This window comes from Ceratotherium simum, chromosome 16, assembly GCF_057802395.1.
Source record: "Ceratotherium simum simum isolate JZ-2026a chromosome 16, ASM5780239v1, whole genome shotgun sequence".
Taxonomy (NCBI): Eukaryota; Metazoa; Chordata; class Mammalia; order Perissodactyla; family Rhinocerotidae; genus Ceratotherium; species Ceratotherium simum.
The window spans coordinates 62,569,647-62,588,703 of record NC_141915.1 but is presented as its reverse complement, the minus strand read 5'-3'; the positions used below and the strand labels follow the sequence as shown (position 1 = coordinate 62,588,703).

The 19,057-nt window shown below is 54.5% G+C and overlaps 2 protein-coding genes across 11 annotated transcripts in view; one reads left to right on the top strand and one right to left on the bottom strand.

Moving 5' to 3' along the window:
- Nucleotides 1-15,290, top strand: part of QTGAL (queuosine-tRNA galactosyltransferase) — a 135,156-nt gene extending 119,866 nt beyond the window's left edge. For all 5 annotated transcript variants that reach the window (XM_087441872.1, XM_014789388.2, XM_087441871.1 and 2 more), the window contains 5 exons: nucleotides 1,838-1,973; nucleotides 2,061-2,129; nucleotides 2,626-2,700; nucleotides 10,891-10,995; nucleotides 14,371-15,290. In XM_087441872.1, the coding sequence (XP_087297998.1) occupies nucleotides 1,838-1,973; nucleotides 2,061-2,129; nucleotides 2,626-2,700; nucleotides 10,891-10,971 (361 nt within the window). In that variant the 3' untranslated portion in view covers nucleotides 10,972-10,995; nucleotides 14,371-15,290. The remainder of the gene's footprint in view (nucleotides 1-1,837; nucleotides 1,974-2,060; nucleotides 2,130-2,625; nucleotides 2,701-10,890; nucleotides 10,996-14,370) is intronic.
- A 630-nt stretch (nucleotides 15,291-15,920) lies between these two features.
- TBCD (tubulin folding cofactor D) overlaps nucleotides 15,921-19,057 on the bottom strand; it is a 202,786-nt gene continuing 199,649 nt past the window's right edge. For all 6 annotated transcript variants that reach the window (XM_087441861.1, XM_087441864.1, XM_087441865.1 and 3 more), the window contains one exon: nucleotides 15,921-16,182. In XM_087441861.1, the coding sequence (XP_087297987.1) occupies nucleotides 16,168-16,182 (15 nt within the window). In that variant the 3' untranslated portion in view covers nucleotides 15,921-16,167. The remainder of the gene's footprint in view (nucleotides 16,183-19,057) is intronic.

The following is a 19,057-nucleotide window of genomic DNA, read 5'->3' as shown; positions in this document are numbered from 1 at the left end:
GCTGACAAAAATAATTAAAAAGCAGGAACGGGAGAGGAAGCACCCAGAGCAGAGGCTGAGACCTGCGGGACCCCAGAGCGCCGGGCACGTCCCAGCTGGTGGGGACCCTGGGGCACATCCCGTCAGCCGGGCCAACACCCCCTGGACCACAGACCCACACGGTACCCTGCCACTGGGCCGTCCCCTCTCGTTCTCCACTTGAAAGGGGAAGGGTTGAACAGGACTTTACCCGCAGCTGCTGTCTCCCCCTTGCCCTCGGGATTTCCCAAGTCGCTTAGAACTCACTTGCATGAAGTTCACTGTTCTCTTGTTCTTAGAAACTTCTTTCACTTTCTTGGATGTTGCCAAAGCTGCGCTGCGTGGCTGTACGGGGTGGCATTTTATTTGAGTTGGAGTGTGTCCAGAAATGAAGTGCTAAATGGCCAGGATTAGGGAGTTATTTGCTTTCTTGAGCCCCAGTAACCCCCGCACACACACAGCCGTTCGGCACACTAACTGAAACGCTCTAGCTGAAATGTTTCGGTCTAGGACGGGAGGTGGGGTGGACAGGCCCAGGGGTGCCAGCAGTCAGCACCTGGGCCGTGGGAAGGCTGACCCTGTCAGTCGCTCACCCAGCACTGGCGTTTTATTACAACAGGCGTCACCGTGTCGCCTGTCTGTGGCCCAAACTCCACCCAGAGGAACTGCTCCCTTGAGAGGCCCAGGGGGGCATTCGGGACGCGTGGTCGCCACAGCGAAGGCACCAGGGCGATGGCTGCTGGACAGCAGGCTCAACGCCTGCGCCCGGGCCCTGGGCTGGAACAGACCAGGACGGGAGTCCTGACCCCATGCTGCAGAGGGGTTGGGGCCTGGCCTGAGAGCAACCTGCCGGGGTAGAGCTGTCATCTGGGGTCGAGGCTGCCTGTCACAGGAAGGGTCTGAGACAAGGCCCCACTTGCGGACAGTAGCTTCCAGGTATAAGCTGTGGGCTTACACAGTGCTGTGCACCCTTCCTTATGTATGATGGTTTCTCTGGGAGAGAAGGCTCAGGGTCACGTTTGGTCCACTGCGCACCCACAGCAATTCCCTCGTAACCATCCACATTCTTAAGTGGTGGTTTCACGTCTGTGATTCAGGACCAGAAGGATCAACAGGCCCTTCTGTGCATCTGACCCTATTAAACTGGAAAAAGCTGAGTGTGCTGGTCTGCCTGTTGCCCTTGGGGCTCGGGCAGCTGCAACCGCAGTGGCCGGGCCTGGACCTCCAGCTCTACATGTAGCAAGGGGTCGACAGAGGGGGTCTCCAACGTAGAGAAGACGACCCGGCCGTCTGGGCAGCTTCCACGGGAAATGGAGCCACGTGGAGGCTCGTGCGTCATGTCCAGGCCCCTCCTCTCACCTTGACGACAGTGGCAGGTGCCTGACATCAGGGCGGCTGCGTCTCCCTCAGGCTCCCCAGGTCTGTGCCTGGTGTCCCCCACAATTCCTGAGGGCATGGACGTGAGAACAGCACATTCTGGGGTCCATGTGGGGCCATGAGGGTGGGCGAGGCAGAACGACCCTGGCCACACAGCTCTGGGTCACTGGTTCATTTATTCACTCATTCATCCAGCAGCCCCAAAGGAATGAGGACTAGACCCAGGGGGACTAGGGAGGGGGATGAGGGCCATGGGAACAAGGACCGGGGGACATGGACTGGGGGGGAAGTGGACCTGGGGGGATGAGTGCTGGGTGGACAAGGGCCGTGGGGACAAGGATGGGGGCGCCGTGCACACCTGGGCACAGGGGTGGGTGAGGAGGAAGGTCTGGGCGGCTGGAGGTTCTGCCCACCTGGGTCCTGCCCTCCTCTCCCCCCACAGGACCACCATCTGGACCCACCGTGTCCGCTTTCTAGAAGAACGGGCCCTGCCACACTGGGCGTCCTTCACCATCTGGAACGCGGGCAGGCAGGGTCGCCGGCTCTACCGCAGCCTCACGGCAGGGTCACGGTGCAAGGTGGGGCCCCCTCTATCCCTCCCTTTCCCCCTGTCCAGCGCACTGTCCCCCACTGTCCCCAAGGCTGGTATCCTGTGTCCTCCCCAGGTGGTCGCCTTCTGTGACGTGGACGAGAACAAGATCAAGAAGGGCTTCTACTGCTACGAGGACTCTCAGGTGTGTGGGGGCCCCAGGGAGCCCCCCAGAGAAGGCCCTGGTCACACTCAGGGGGTCCCCACACCACACCTGGCCCACCTCTGGGATGCCATCCTGGGCCTTTTGAGTGGACACTGCCCAGAACTTTCCTCCCTGGGAAAGGCCTCCTGGGCCCAGATGGCTGCTAGGCCCAGGAGATGCAGCCCCCAGGCTGCTGGGGGTCCCCAGGGCCCCAGAGCGGCCTGTGCCTGCCCTGTCTCCCCGCTGGAGAGCGCTGCTCAGGTCTGGGTCTCTCTGCCGCCCACCCGGGGGTGGTTCTGTGGCGGCCGTAAGTGACCAGGTGGGAGTGGATGCCGGGTCCAGCCCAGGAGGCCGTGACCTGGGTGCCCCTCTGAGCACGTCCAGCTGTGAGTGGTACAGGGGCCGCAGGTGGCACACACCCACCGCGGCAGCGCTCCTCGAGGAACCAGCGTGGAGTGAGGCCGAGCAGAGCCTACAGCCCCATCTCTCGTCTCAGGAAAGGCCCAAGCCCCGGGTTCCGATCCTGCACTTCCGAGCCGCGCGGCCGCCCTTTGTCATCTGCGTGAAGCTGGTGAGTGTCGGGCTGCGGCCGTGGGAGCGTGATGCCACGTGGCTGGGACGAGCCCCTGGTCACGAGGTCTGGGACATCCAGTGTGCAGCCACCGTGTCCACGTCCTCATTCCAGGCCAGCTCTTGTCTCACGTCCACCAGGAGGCCCTGGGCTAGGATGAGAGGTGGTGACCGCTGCCCTGGGGGCCAGGAGGGTGACCTGCATGGGGGTGGGGGACAAGGGACAACAGGGTTACCTCCAGCCAGGCCTGGGGCCGCCTGGGGTGTCGGGGGAAGAGGCGGCATGGTGCCCTGATGAAACGGGTCACGTTTCTGTAAAAGCAATATTTACTGGAAACTTGCCAAGTGCCAGGCCTGAGCCAGCTTCCAGATCCTCCCCAGATGCTCCTGCCAGCGACTCAGTGTGTGCAAAATGCCGTAAAGCCGTGGGGGATGAAGCAGTCGCTGAGAGGCCCCTCCCACCAAGCAACCCCGGCCCCCGGCCACCTCTGTCCCACGAGTTTTCCCATCACATCCTCACCTTTTTCTCTTGTGGTCAGTGGACACGGGGGCCAGGCAGTGCTGTGCATGTCTCTTGGCTCCGGGCTTTCCGTGGAGACCCACAGTGAGAGGCCCTGGGACCAGGTCTCGCTCACCCGGGTCAGGTTCACCCCTGTACCTGGGTCGTTTTCTGAGTAACGTCCTGTGTGCGAGTGTCACATGATGAAACTGTCAGTGGGTCCAGGTTATTTCCAGCTGGCAATGGGAGAGCAAGGCCGTGGCATTCTCATGACTTTGGAGAGGAAGTGAAGGGTCTCTGCCCCTCAGCAGGTCTCAGAAGATGCCACCAGGCACACAGCTGGTGACGCTGCCCGGGGGTCACTCGTGGGCCCGTCTCAGCCTTTCCCGCCCGACGGGGGCTCGCTCAGGACCGAGTCCGTCCCTGCTGGGCCACTGGTCTCTTCCTGTTGATTTTCAGGAGCTCCTTGGAGAGTCCGGCTCTAGTCCTTTGTCGATTAGCATGCCACAAATATTTTCTCCCACTTGTGACTTGTCTTTTCACAGGTTCTTCCCAGAAAAACTTATTTCTAATGCAGTGCATTTATCAACTTTTCTCTGTAATCAACAGTTAGTGTCTCGTTTAGGAAATTCTTCCCCGTGGGCAGAAAGATACATTCTCATTCATTCATATATATACATGTAAGGTGTCATCTTTCACATTGGAGTCTAACCCACTCCAACTGCGGGGACCCAAGTCATGGGGCAGGGCTGTGCCCAAGGGTTCCCAAGAGGGGACGGTGGTCGATGGGTGAGAAGGCCCTGTGCTATGCCATGGTGGGTCGTGGGAGAACACAGATGGGGACACAGGCCACCACTTCCAGCAGCTTCCAACCTATGTGGGAGATTGGACTGGAACTTCAGCAACCAGGGCACCCAGGCAGGGGCCTTCCTGGAGGCAGTGGCTTTTGCAGAAGGGAGGCAGATGGGTGTTCATTCTGCCAGAGTAAGATGACAGCAGAGGACACAAGCAGGGCACGCCTGCTCGCCCCACTTCAAGTGGAGACGATGCTGCCCCCACACAGTTCACACAGAGCTCTGTCTGCACCACTGGGCAGGGCCTCAGAGGAAATCCCGCGTGTGCACTGGGACTTGGACAGACCCGTGGAGGGAGGCAGAGAGGGCAGCACCCTCTTCGTTGGTGGCTGGTCTGTTTAACATCCCAATCCCCTTTTGCATTGATGGGAATTTACTCAGAGCTTCTAATTGCAGTTTACGGTGTGGTCCTGGCGCCTTCACGGGGGCTTGCGCTGGGGCCCAGCCAGGCTGGTCCAGGTGCAGTGGCGCGTTGTGCCAGGGCGGTGTGTCCTGACGGGGGACATCGCCTCCCGAGCTCAGACATTTCAGGACAGTAGACGTCCTCAGCCGTGTGAGTCAGGCGGGGACGGTAGCCCCAAAAAGGGCCCCTTGGGGGCTGGGAGCAGAGGCTCTGAGGCCATTCTGACTCTGCCCCTCAGTCGAGATGCCACTTTGGAGAAGTCGCCCAACTGTCAGGAAAGTGGGTGTGAGGACATCTGACCCTGAGAGGCCTCACGCCTGGATCCTGACCCCTGGTCATGGCCACAAGGCGGCTTTCGCTCAGGGTCCCCACCTGACCCCCACGTGGCCAGGGCTAGTCCTGAGTCTCAGCCCCACAGAGATTGAGGTGATAAATGTGTGTGGTCTCAGGATGCTCAATTTGTGGTAATTTGTTACAGCAGATAGCTTATATGGGCCCCAACTGGCAAAACAGCCAAAAACGGAACAAAACCTCATGGGCACACCTCTTTGGCAGTTTGAATAACGATGCAGTGAACACGCGTATGCAGTTTCTTTGTGGACATATGTCTTCATGTCTCTGGGGGGTAGACCTACGCGTGGGAGTGCTGGGTCACACGGCAACTCTGTGTTGAAGTTGCTGAGGACCCGCCACGCTGTTTCCACGGCAGCTGCCCCGCCTTACGTCCCACCAGCGGCGCATGAGGGGTCCCTGCCAACACCAGTTATTTCTGTGTGTCTGTGTGTGTCACAGCCGTCCTGGTGGGCGTTTTGCTGATGACTAGTGATGCTGAGTGTCTGTCTTTGCTTGGGGACGTTTGTATGTCCTCTTTGGAAAAACGTCTCTTCACGTCTTTTGCTCATATTTTAACTGGACTGTTTGTCCAGTTTTGTTGAGCCGTGTCCCAATCAGATACATTTGCAAATATTTTCTCCCATTCTGTGGATTGTCTTTTTACTCTCTTGATGGTGTCCTTTGATGTACAAGTGTTGAATTTTGATGAAGTCCAGTTTATCTATTTTTAATTTGGTTGCTCATGTTTTTGGTGTCAGAGCTAAGAAACCATTACCAAATCCAGGGTTATGAAGACTTACCCCTGTGTTTTCTTCTAAGAGCTTTACAGTTTCAGTGCTTACATTCAGGCCTTTGATCCATTTTGAGCTGGTTTTTGTAGATGGCCTGGGGAGGGGCACTTCCTTCTTTTCCACATGGCTGTGAGGTGGCCGGCCCCGACTGGTCACCCTGAGGTTTGTCTGTTTGCCAGCTTGAGCCTGTATTATTTAACTATTGCTACATAACAAATTACCACAAACTTAGCCTCAAACACCACACGTCTGTTCCCTCACGGCTTCTGTGGGTCAGAAATCCAGGCGCCACAGGTGTGTCCTCAGCTCCAGGGTCTCTCCCGAAGCTGCAGTTGAGGTGTCAGCCAGGACGGGTCTCGTCGGAGGCTCGGCTGGGGCGGGGGCTGCTCTCCAAGCCCACTCGATGGTGATTGACAGAAGTCAGCCCTCGAGGGTGTTGGACCGACGGCCTCAGTGCTCTGCTGGCTGTTCCTGGCCTCACGGCCCTCCAACGTGGCAGATTCTTCTGTCCAAGCCAGCAAGGGGCAGGGTCTGCGAGCCGGACAGAGGTCACAGTAACGTATTACCTAATCGGGCAGGGGCGTCCCCCCTCTTTGCCGTGTCCGATGGCCGGCCCCGCCTGCACTCCAGGGGAGGGCTCGCACGGGCCGGGGCGCCATTAGGCAGGGTTGCAGGCTGTCCAGGCCGCCGGCCACAGAAACAGACCCCTCTCCTGCGGCACTCCCCACCTGGCTTTGGGTTTTCTGGTTTGAAAGCAGTTTCCTGAGAGGAATGAACCTCTTTAAGGCCAAGATAAGCAGCGTTCCAAGTTGCCAGGGAAATCAGATGAATAATTATGAGGCTACAAGAAGCGGATGTAAAATGAAAATTTAAATTCTACGCAAATTTTACCTAATTTTCAGAGGAGATGGGCTCTGTTAAGGGGCTACTTCTCAGGGACCCAAAATTGCCGTGAATCAGACCCCACCATGGAAACCCTTCCTGAAGAGGAGGCTTCAGTGCGAAGTGTATTTCCTCTCCCCTCCCCGTCGCCTACTCTGTGGTCTCCTGTTTCTTGTATGTTCTCCCGGAGGGAGCCGACACAGACACACAGATGGCAGCATGCTGCACATGCTCTTTCTGTAGTTTGCTTTTTTCACGTAATGTATCTTGGAGATTATTCCATGTAAATCCATTGGTGCCATCTAACTCTGTCGTTACTATCTTCTCATCAAGGAAACTTTATTACCAAAGCAACAGGAAGCCAGCCCCGTGCACCCAGCCCCGTGCACCTGCCACCCTGACTGTCTTGTGTCCTCCACTCCCCCAACTCCCTCACCCCCGTACTGAGGCAAATTCTAGCCTAATTTCATTTGTTATTGTTTCTCAAAAAGATAAAAACAAAAAAATTACCATAATACCACGATCACACCCAGAAGTTCCAAATGTCCCTTCAGTGTTGAAATCGCCCGAATTGCCCTGTAGACGTGTTTTCTCTTGTCATGGTTTGCTGGCTGGAACCCAGACCCAGTGAGGCCCGTGCGCTGCATCGGCCCACGTGACCTTTGCATCTGCTTTATTTTCTAACAACCTGTTTGTTCAGGAACCGGCTGGCGTGCCCCATGGCTGAACCTGCGTCTCCTGTGAGGAGGCAGGAAGCCTCGGGCTTGCTCAGACCCGGGGTCGGTTCTGATTGGCAGGAGCTGTGGCCAGAGTTCACGGGGGACAGTCGGCGGCCTCCCACCACCCTTGCTCCAACCGTTGGCTGGAAGAGCTCTCTAAAGAGGAGCTTTTGGGGACACATGGGCCTCATTTTTGAGACACCTGTAACTGTTCGACTACATGGATGTTTCGTACATTTATTATCCAGTTCCTCATCGAGGTGCCTGTAGGCCATTCTTGTCATTTGCTATTAAAAATAATGCTGCAGTGAATATCGTAATTTTGCTCAGGGGGCTACGTACATGAGATAAGCTTCTAAAAGCTGCTGGTCAGAGTTCCCCTCCCACCAGCTGCTGTCCCTGGAGGCTGCGCCAATCGATGCTCCCACCAGCGACCCTTCTGATGGTGCGGCTGAGTCTACCATCTTTCCGAATCACAGGTGAAAAACAGTAAGGTCATAGTCCAGTCGGCAGTGTCATATTATGGATAAGGAGTGTGTCTTTTCACATGTTTATAAGCATCTTTATTTCTCTTTTGGTAAATTATCTATTCTTTTCATTCACCCATTTTTCTATTGGTCTGTCAGTATTTTTCTTTATATAACAAAAACAAGCCTCTTGTCTGTGATATGTTGCAAATTTTTCTTAGTGTGTCATTTGACTAAATTTATATTTTTGCCATTTAGAAATTTTTAATTTAGATATAATCAAATTAATTGATTTTTTTTCTTCTATGGGTTTTCTTCATTCTAAGACAGTAACTCCTCATTGTGAAATTTTAAAACATTCTCCTAGTTTTCTTCTCAGGCTCCTATTGTTTGTTATATCTTCAATACAACTGGAATTTATCTGGTTATAAAGATTACAGTAAGGATCCAGATTTTTCTTTCCCTTTGGGTACTCACTTGTCCTGACATCATTTGCTGAGTAATCCATTTCTTTTTCAGTAATGAAATGCCGTCTTCGTATGTTGGATATGAATATGCGTTTGGATCTACTTCTGGACTCTTGGTCTTTTTCTCCTGATGTGTCTGTTCGTGTACCAGCACCATTATTTACTGTAGCTTTACAATGTTTACCATTCGTTAGGCTAGTCTTCCTTCATTATTCTTCTTTTTCAAAATTTTTCTCAAGTTTTTCTTTGAATAAACTTTTTTATTGTGAACTATTAACACATTTAGAAAATGGCCTAAACATGGCCCACCAGCTGCTTTTGCAAATAAAGGTTTATTAGAACACAGAGGACATATGACCACAAAGCCAGAAATATTTACTAGCTGGCCCTTTAAGAAAAACTCTTTGGGTGTCTGCTCTAGAAAAGTGCTCACCTGAGCAGCCCCACGAGGATCAAGAAAAAGACCCAGCCCCGCAGCAGTTCCCCCACGCCCAGGGTTGTCCCGTTGGTGTCGTGCTTTGCTGCCCCTCGCGGGGCTGTGTGTGCACACTTCCCAGACCGCATGGGGTCATCTCGCCGGTGTCTGTAGTTCGTGTGAATGGAATCACACGCCTGTTCTCTCAGGTCTGATGTCACTCCGCCTCATGTTTGTGAGGCCGACTGTCCAGTCTCGTTGGCGTCTTGGCAGTCAGCTGTGTGAATGTCGCCGTGGTGCTCGGCGCCGTGACCAGGCCTTTGGGAGCTGGTTCCCAGCGCTTTGCTGTGAATATGTCCTGGCGCTCACCCACCGTTTCTCTGGGGCTTGATCCTGGGAGTGGAAGGGGGGGCTGTGGGGCTGGCTGTGTCTTCCACTTCACTAGACAATGCCCCACGAGGTGGCCAGGCCAGGGGACACCCAGAGGCAGGGTGGGGTCCCAGGCCACGGGCTCATCGACTGGATACCAGATTTCAAATCCCCCAGTTGGGATGCGGGTCTCTCTCTGGTTTTAAGATGCACACCTGACTCCTGTCGAGGCCCAGCGCTTTCCCGTATCTGCTGGGCAGGTAGGTGTCCTCTTTTGTGACGTTTCTAATGAGCTTCCCCCCATTTGTCTAGGGGATTGTCTGTCTTCTCCCGACCACTTGCAGGAGTTCTCTTACCTTCTGGATTCTGAGCCTCTGTTGGCTTTCTGTCTGGCCTTTTCGTTCTCTTGGCAGGATGTGTCAGTCTAACTTCAGGGGGGTCTTGTTAAGGGGCAGTCCCCTTCCCCAGTCAGGGACAGGCCTCCCTTTCCCACCAGCCCCTCCAAGAGCCCAGCTCTGCCAGCAGTTATAAATGACCTCTGGGCCACACTCAGCTGGGCTGGCCCTGCACACAGGTGTGTTTCCTTTGAAAACTTGGGAGCAGAGAGGGGCCAGCCTGGTGGCATAGGGGTTAAGTTTGCACACTCCACTTCAGCAGCCCGGGGATTCATGGGTTCAGATCCCGGGCGCAGACCTACACACCGCTCATCAAGCCATGCTGTGGTGGTGTCCACATATAAAGTAGAGAAAGACTGGCACAGATGTTAGCTCAGGTCTCGTCTTCCTCACTAAAATAAAAAAACTCGGGAGCAGAGAGAGAATGGGAGGAGAGAAGGGGAATTGAGAACAGCCAGCAGGTAGATGATACAATGAGGAAATTTCAGGTGTTTTCCAGGTAGACAGTTTTCCATTTAAATATTTCTAGCAATGCTAGGTAGTAATGGCCAAGGCCAAGGGTGGGCGTGGCCAGACTGATTCCCCATGTTAGGTCCAAGGACAGACGATGACACCCAATGGGAATGAGCACGGTGGCTGCAGCACCGGGCCCCTCCCATGTCCTGCCAGAGGCCAGGGACATGCCACCCTCGTGCCGGTCCAGTTTTTGGGAGCTGAGTCATCGAGGCAGGTGCGGGCCTGGGCAGCAAGTGCTGGGGTGAGGGATGGGCCTGGGAGCCTACAAGTGTTTCCCCAAAACCTGCCATGGCCCCATGCAGGAGGGCCAGGGGTTAGGGGGTAGGGATGAGGGCTGGGGGCTGGGGTTAGGTGGCCTGGCCAAAGCCAGCACCAGTGCACAGGTCAACCTGAAGCCCCCTGAGTCTAGAACCAACCCTGGGGTCACCTCAAGGACCTTATGGGGTCACATGTAAGACTTGGATGGAGCCTGCCTCCTGGGGTCCTGACCCTCCTTACAAGGTCCCAGCTCTTCCTGTGTGGGGTCACAGCCCTTTCTCCACTACACGGACAGGGGGTCAGAGCAGGAGGGGATCTGTCGACAGCTGGCTGTTGAGTCACAGGTTCTGTCCCCAGGGGCCACCTCCCACTTCTGGTCCCTGCAGAGGAGGTGGGGGGCCATGGTGGAGAATCCATGATCAGTCAGGAGGAGGGAAGCCGGGTCTGCCCTGGACCAAGGGGTGAGCAGAAGAGACTGCCCATGAGAGTCATTTCCTTCCCTGAGTCCCCACAGTGGGAGTCAACTGCCTTCTGCAGGGAGGGGCTAGGCCAGGCTTGGTGGGGGCGCTTCAGAGGACCCTCCCTCACCTCCCATTGGTGACCGGCAGGACACTGTGGCCACCCGCTGGCAGTTTCCCTTCCTGGCCCTCTGTCTCTTTCTGGCTTCTCCCCTCTTAGCAGTGGAGCAGAAGTTCATAGTGGACCACCCGACAAGTGGCCACAGGCGCCCCCAAACCCCAGGCCCCCTCAGGAACATCTGCAGGGGCTCCAGTTCGGGCCAGGGGAGGCCTGGATGGAGCCAAACCTGCTGTTCCTCCCACAGGACCTCACAGGGGGTGCGTTTGAGGACAATCTGAGGTCGCTGCACCTGCAGGAGGGCCGGGACTTCCTTCACTTCAGCTGACGGACCCATAGCAGCTGCTTCCAGGTACGTACGAGGCACCCAGCAGCCACAGCCCAGAATGTGGGACTGTCCTGCAGGTTACGAGGGATCGAGGGTACGTAGGGAAGGATAGCTCTGTGTACCCGTGTGGGGAATGTGCAAGGGGGGAAGTAGCGCCTAGATGCATGCAAGCCCTCCTCCCCGTGTGGGGCTGGCCCTTCACCTGGAGGGCGCCTCTCGGTATCTTCTTCTTGGGGTGTAATCCACGTGTGGTAAAATGCACAGCTGTGAGCACGCAGTCTGAGGGATGTTTGCGTGTACAGACACCACAGGCCAAGACACGGAGCAGTAACTCTGCCCTCCGGGGAGCCCCGCACCCGTCTGTCACCCAGAGGGCTTTGGAGTCTTTCAAGGACCGTCCACAAGTCTGTCACATCAGGGGTTCCTTCTTACCTGTTTCCTCATGGCACCCATGGTGTGAGGGCACTGTGGTTCGTTTATTCACTGTCCTCTTGGTGGACACCTGCATTATTTCCAGCTCTGGCTATTATGGAGAAAGCTGCTGTACAGTCTGGTACAAGTCCTGGTGGACGGGTGACTTCATCCATCTTGGGAAACCCCTAGGGGTCCCATCACCCAGTCTGACTTTCTTAGAGACCACCCACGTGAGAACAGGGGCTGTGTGCCTGTGTAGTGGGGCATCGGCCCCATCCCCTCTGCAGGGCGGAGGCTCGAGGGAGGCAGAGGGGACAGCTCCCTCAGGTGTGCCTGACCGAGGCTGTGGGCCTGGGGAAGCTGGTGTGGCCAGACAGGAGCGGGGCGTCCTCCTGAGGGGTTAGGGGCACTTCTGGCTTTCTCTGATTGGTCCTAAGTTGGAAGTGGGGCAAGAATTAGGGAAGCTGGCAGTTGTTGACCACGTCCTGGCTCTCTCGGGCCGGCTGCCACGGGCTATTGTTTGGTTTCCTGGACCGGCCGTGGCAGGCGGTGAGGAGTCGTCCTGTTGTTATAGATGGTCTGGTGTTGCCCATCTGTACATTCCGTCTCTCAGTCCCAGGAATCCCAATGGCCCAACCCAGGCCGAGACATCCCATCAGCCACGAAGATCAGCCTGAGAGCGCCAGAGCTTTTCCCTAAAGGCCCTGGGCAGCCTGTTCCCCTTTGCCTGTCTCCTTGATCCCAAAACAAGATCAGCAGTACGCTCTATCACGTGTCATAACGACTTCTGCCAGAGTTAGTGCCGAGCCCACCGATGGGAACCCCGCACTGAAGCTCACACGGTGGGGCGTGGCCTCACTGTGGTGCTCATGGGAGTCGGGATTTCCAGCACTGGTGACTTATAGGATCAGGTCTCTGTGTACAGAGAGTCACAGAAGACTCTTCCTAAAGCACATGAGGTGCTGGTCTGAGGCAAGAGGACCAGGCGTTCTGGCCACAGCGCCGGACAATCTTCTTAAACTGCGTATGTTTCTTTTTATACTGTGTGCTATGAATGTCTGTTTTTCAAAATCCTACATGCTTTAAGAAACCCACCCATTGGCCATTATTCATTTACATGGTCATCGTTTATTCTTTTCTCTGCTCAACGTTCCTCTCTGCATCTGAGTCTGTTCAACGGGCATCATTTTCCTGCTCCCTAAAGTTTATCCACCAGAGCAGAGGTCCTCAGCTGGGGCAAGTCTGCTACTGCGACGTTGTAGACACCCTACAACGCACAGGACATCCCCACAGCAAAAAATTATTCAACCCCAAATGTGAGCTGTGCCAAGATGCAAACAGCAGCCATGCACGAGAGAGGTTTGTTTTATCTTAATATGACTTGATTTTGTTCTCTTTCTTGAAGGATAGTCTTACTAGGTACACACTCAACCAAGTTGACAGTTATTTCCTCTTGGCATGGTGAAGACTATTCGACGCTCTCAGCTCCACTGTTGCTGCTGGGAAGCGGGCAGTGGCTCGTACCACCCTGTCTTCCGCAGTTCTGCGGTTTCACTGCAATGTGTCCTGACGTGAGCTCTTGTCATCCTATTGGGATGTGCTAGGCTTCTGCATCTGGGGCTTGTTCTTTGTCAAGAAGTGTGGGGTATTGGCCCCATCTCCGTCTGAGACCCCATTATGCAAGGTCACGTTCTCCTTGGTGTCTCTTGATTTGGCTGTCACATTTTCCAGTTTTTTCTAATTTCTTCTTGGTAATTTCTAGTCCTTTTCAAAAATGAATTCATTCTATATTTTGTGTCTATTACCAATATCTTAAGTCTTTTGGGGTCTGATTCTATCAAGTCTTGCTAATGATGCCCTCTCTGTGCATTTTGTGAAATTCTGGGAATGTGAGCTTCTGTTCTATGAATTCTCTCCACAGGAAGCAGCCTGCATTCTTCCAGAGGGTGTCTGTTTGCCTCTTCTGCCCATGGTCTGGGAGCACCACTGCTCAGGGGCCAGTGTAATCCAATTTTCCATGTTAGAAGTTTTGAGGATTATATGGGTCATGTGGCTCTCCAGGAGAGGTTTTCTGCCCTCCACGCAGCACCAGGTAGAGACAGAGACAGGAGTGTTCTCGTGGTCCTCTCTTTGAGGAGGACTTAGTTCTCATCCACCCTGCTGCTGAGGATGCACTGTTTAGGGTCCCACCTATATGTGGGGTCTCCTATTAAACGAAACTTCATGATTGGACTCTGGGGCTCGGCAGACACAACCCTCAGGACCTCCAAGGTCCCTGCTCGCCTGGAGGGCGTCTGTCTGTCTGCAGGGTGGCTGTGTGCACGGGCGGCTCCCGTCAGCTCCTCTTGCACTTTCTCTTCCAGGCACACTGGCTTCCTGCTGCACTTCACACTCACAAAGGTCACTCCTTTTGGGGCCACAAGGGCACTCTGCTCTCTGGTGCCCATTTGCTGCCCCATCCAAGGGGTTTCCTGACCACTTCCTCTATGACAGCCCAACACACTGTGTCTTCCCTCATAGCATTCGTGTTGTTTACCACGATGGCCCACTTTTGCTTGTTTGCTATTATATGCTTTTGGCTACAATGTAAGTCATGAGAGTGTGGGGCTCCCCACCAAATCCATCACCTGGACCTAGGTGGGCTCCAGAAACTGGGGCTGCACGAAGGAGGGTGTTCCCAGCCACCAGGCGCCTGGTTAGAGCGAGTGGTGACCAGTGCGGTCCGATGTGGCTGAGAGCAAGTGGTGGCGGCTGGACACTGCCAGCCAGTGGAGCGATTGGGTTTTCCTTGGGTTGCAAAGTTAGACCAGCATTGAAAGAGGAATTGCTTCATGATATAGTGTCATCGATGGGTCTATGTGGTGAACTGGCCAGTCCCCACGTCTCAAAAGGCCATTTCTTGGCAATCTTATGGCTTTTTTAAAATTACACTAAAAACCGTTCATTTCATTGCTTCTCAAAAGCCGTTTGCTTGGTTTTCTGCAGCCAAGTCCCGGTGCTGCTCTGCAGGCACTGTCTCCCCGCCCCAGCAGATGCAAGAGCAGGACCTTGTGTGGCAGCCCTGCAGGAGACGAGCCTTCCCACTGGCATGGCCTCACGTGGCCTGAGGCTAAGCCTCGACACAGGCCACCTGGTCACCTAGGACCCCTCACCATGTGACCTCTGCCAGTCAAGGAGTCTCTGGCTAATCTTTCATCTAAAATGGAAACCTCCCTTATTTTCAAGAGGGAGGGGTGATTTTAGGCTTGAATGAAATAAAAGTTAACCTACAAAGTCAAAATCTCATACAAACATAACTCGAGGCTTTCTCTTTCGGGGGGTTCAAGATGATTTGTCAACAGGTCGAGCAAGTCCAGCGGCTCAGCCCAGGCAGGAAAAACAGACTCCTGGTGGGGCAGTGCAGTTCAGGACGTCACGCCCCACGGCTGCCACAGCCGAGTGGCCTGAGCTGAGCCTCCCAGCCCGTGGCCGTGTCGTCATGCATGTCCCAGGGGGCGGTTTGTTCAATAGCCCCGGTGTGCTGTCACAGTCCTGGGCTTGTGGCTCTGACAACAGCACAACCAGCGTCCTCCCCTCAGAGGTGGGTGTGGGCTCCTGAGCTCTGAGCTGCCTGCCTGTTCTGTCCTCTGTCCAGACCTCAGCCCACGAAACAGCCCGTGGAAGGCCGAGGACGCTGGAAACCTGAGCTTTGCAAAGCTCCCACGGCCGGCAGGCCCGACCCCGCCCAGCTCTCAGGCCTCTGAGACCAGCCACACGGGTGCCGGAGCGGGGAGGCTTATCACGCACATCAGCCTCTTGGCTTTAGGATCGGTCAGTGTGAGTTCACAGTGGACAAATAAGGAGAAGGTGTGGCTTTTTCAAGAACAAACAAGTGAGCTGTGGTACCTCCCACCTTTCCCCAGAGAACCCCACACCTGGAAGGGTACACGTGGGGTTCGGGGTATCCCCTCGCAGCAGGTATCTGTAAAGCTGCTGGCCGCGTGCCACTCAGCAGGCTCCCGTGCTGCCGTCCCCAGTCTCCCCGCGTGGCTGGAGCTGGTCTCAGGCAGTGTTCTGAAAGTGAGCGTTGGCCTTTTCAGACTCCACAACCCGCATGAAGCAGGTGATGTGCGCGCGGCACCCACATGCGCCGGACGCTAGAACGGGCTGGAGGTGGGGAAACGGCTGCTCCCACCCTGCAAAATGGACCCGGAAAAGATGCTCCAGACTGCTCGCCACTGGCCGATTTCTCTAGCCTTTGTAGCTCTCACATTTAACAACGTGCATCTCTCGCACAGCACGCCAGCAGCTAAGACCAAGCTGAGCAAGGCTGTGGCTGGACACTGCTGCAGCGACAGAACAGCACAGAGGAGGCTGCGGCTGGCCCCGCCCCGGGCCTGGTCCCCGGGGCCACCCCAATCCGTTTGGGTGGGCAGCGGCGGAGCAGGAGGGAGCCTAAAACCCTCTCTGGCCTCCAGTTTACCCACCCCACCTCGAGGCTGTCCCCTCACTCGCATCAGTGTCAGACACAGACAGACGAAGAACTGGTCAAGACACGATTTTGTAAGGTTTTTATAAGACGTGGGCTCGCAGTTACGTAAAGACAAAAGCACCAGCACCCCAGGTCACTCCAGCGCAGGACGCGTGTGTGGAAAAGCCACCGCCGTGGTGACCAAGTCCTTTGGCACAAGCATCAGCTGATGCCACCCTCTGATGGCCAAGGTGCTGTGTCCAGGTTTCCGTGCTATCATCTAGCTCCTCTCCTGCTGGGTGACCTCAAGGGCTCAGCTCCCAGGACTGGCCTCAGCAGGCACTGGGCTGTGGAGGACACGACAGGGTCAGGCAGGTCAGCAGCGTTTCCCTGACGTCCCAGGAGCCGTGTGGCCGACACAGCCTCTGGGGAGTGGGTGGAGAGGCTCATTACTGCTCTAACTTCACCCGCCTGTGTGTGAAATTGCCTAATAAAAACATGAGAACCATATTTACTTGGGGAGCCGATGCTGCATTTGGCCTTTTACCAGGAGACCAGAGAGTCATGATGCTCAGCAGCCATCTCCGCCCCTTGGAGTGTCACCTGGGGGCCACACAGATCAGCACCTGCCCCCCTGCATCTGGAGGGGGTTCCTGCGGGGCCCTGAGAGAAGGGCCGGGCACAGCAGAAGCTCAGTATATAGCACCAGGAGGGGAAAGAAGGGAGAAAGGAAATCATCTCAGAAACAACCACCAAATCACCAGGGCCCAGGAGACACATGGCACAGTGAAGCATTGCAGAACAGCACAGAAAGGAGGGGCTGAATAGAAGGCAGGCCAAGGATGTCTGATAAGCAGTGGGAGGCCCCAGGCCTGGGGACAGCTGGTCTGAGACAGGACCCTGGGAAGGCGACGGGGTCCAGGGCCAGAGCCCCATGCATGGTGCCACCCTTCCTTCAGACTCGGGTAGCCACTAACTGAACAGAGGAAAACTGCACAGGGACAAGTTAACAGAAGAGGAGTGAAATGATACAACATCTTTAATCAATCGGAAGATAAGAAACAGACAGTGAGGTCCAGCAGAAAACAGACGTGGCAGACGCGACCCCAACAAGCCTATAATCACACATTAAATGTAAGTGGACAAAACATGCCAATTCATCAAGATCGTGAGATCTAATTACCTACTGTTTATGTAAGAGACCCACTTAAATGTAGGAACACAGAAATCGAAAGTTAAGTGATGGAAAAAGATATACTACAGAAACACTAACCAAACAATCCAGTGTGGCTGTATTAGTGTCAGACCAAGTGGACCTCCAGGCACGAAGCATTATCACAGATAAAGAAAAGTATTTCCAAGTAACAGTCAGTCCACCAGGAAGATGTCACCAACTTCAACATACAAGCACCCAGCAACATAGCTTCAAATGTATCACAAAAGTTGAGAAAACTAAAAGGAAGAATTGAGAAATCCACAACACGACTTTCTCCGTAACTTATAGAACAAGACAAAGTCACCAGGCAAGTCTGAGGAGCCCTGCGCAGCACCATTAGGAAGAAGCCACACAACCTGAAAGTCAGTCCCTTTTCTCAGCCCTGTCAGAGAACTGAGGTCACCACCCTGAAGGTGGAGAGATGGACAAATCCAGAGAATCACAGCCATGACCACCTTCCCTGGAGCACAGGCCAGCGGAGCCCAAGATAAACCAGAGGCTGCATTTAAATGATAATTTTGACAAACTGCTAGAGGCCTAGTGTGAATTAGCATGAGGGTGAGAAACGGGGGGCCTCACTGTCCTTGTTTCCCTCTAGGAACCCACCAAGTTCGCCTGGTCAAGACCCAGACCCAAAACCCCCTCCCAGCTCTGGCAGGGGAGGGAAGAGCACCCGCCACGAGTCACCCCCAGGCGACACCAGCATGAAGGCCTCCTCTCCAGGGGAAGGGCCTGCAGAGCCTACTGCAATCTCAAGGGAACAGGGCTTCAAGGAGACAGACTGGAAATGCTGCAGCCAGGGAGGGAGGCCACCACGGGAGACCCTGGTGAAGGTCACAAACCGAGGCCCAGACCCACAAAGGCTGAGGTTTAATCAGAAGATTACAAAGCGCTCCCCTTCCCCCATCCGACCACCTCACCAACAGGCTCCAGCATCATAACCGTGGGTTCCAGCTAAAAGAGCTGCCAGACACGGACACTCAGAGGAGGAGGACAGAGGGACACTCAAGTCAAAGGCACAGGGACAAGGATGTTGGAGGAATTCAAAGCTCTGGAACCTGCATAAGACACTGAACAGGGTAGCTCCCAGCCAGATAAACACAAATCCTCACACTAAGGCCCATTCACCTCAGTTCCTATCACCCAGCACTACATCTGGCTTTCAACAAAAACTTACAAAATATGCCAAAAGGCAAGAAAAAGCACAGTCTAAAGAGACAATGCCAAGCATCAGAACCAGATGGAACTACCAGACCAGGAATTCAACACAACTATGATGAATACACCAAGGGCTCTAACGGGAAAAGTGGACCCCGTGCAAGGACAGATAGGTAATGTAAGCCCCGACGGAAACTCTAAGAAAGAATCAAAGGAGATGCTAGAAATCAAAACACTGTAACAGAAATGAAGAGTGCCTTTGAAGGGCTCATCATACAACCAGACACAGCCAAGGAAAGAATCAGTGAACTTGAAGATAGGTGAATAGAAACTTCCCAGATTCAAATGCAAGGAGAAAAAAGAATGGAAAAAAAGAAGAGAATATCCAAGAACTGTGGGCCAATTACAGTAAGACATGCAACATCTCTACTCCAAAAACTAGAAGACACTGAGGGAGTTCCTGAATAGCTGGATGGGTATACCATGTTCATGATTAGAAGACTCAGCATCAGGTGTCAGTTCTTACCAAATTGACCTACAGGCTCCAAGCAACCTCGGCCAAGCTCCTGGCAGGTTTTATTGTGCCAACTGACACGTCAATTCTACAGGTGTTATGGAAACCCAAAGGCCAAGAAGAGTTGAGACAACTGTGAAGAAAATAAGGTGGAGGACGGAAGCAACTGAACATCATGACCTATTATGGGACCCAAGATCCATTCCCGCAGCTCCTAAGACTGAGACCTCTGTCTATAGACAGGGTGCTGCTGGCGTACAGAGGGACAAAGAGATCCATGGAGAACAGAGAATCCAAAAAGAGAGCCACATGTGTGGCCCTGATTTGTGACAGT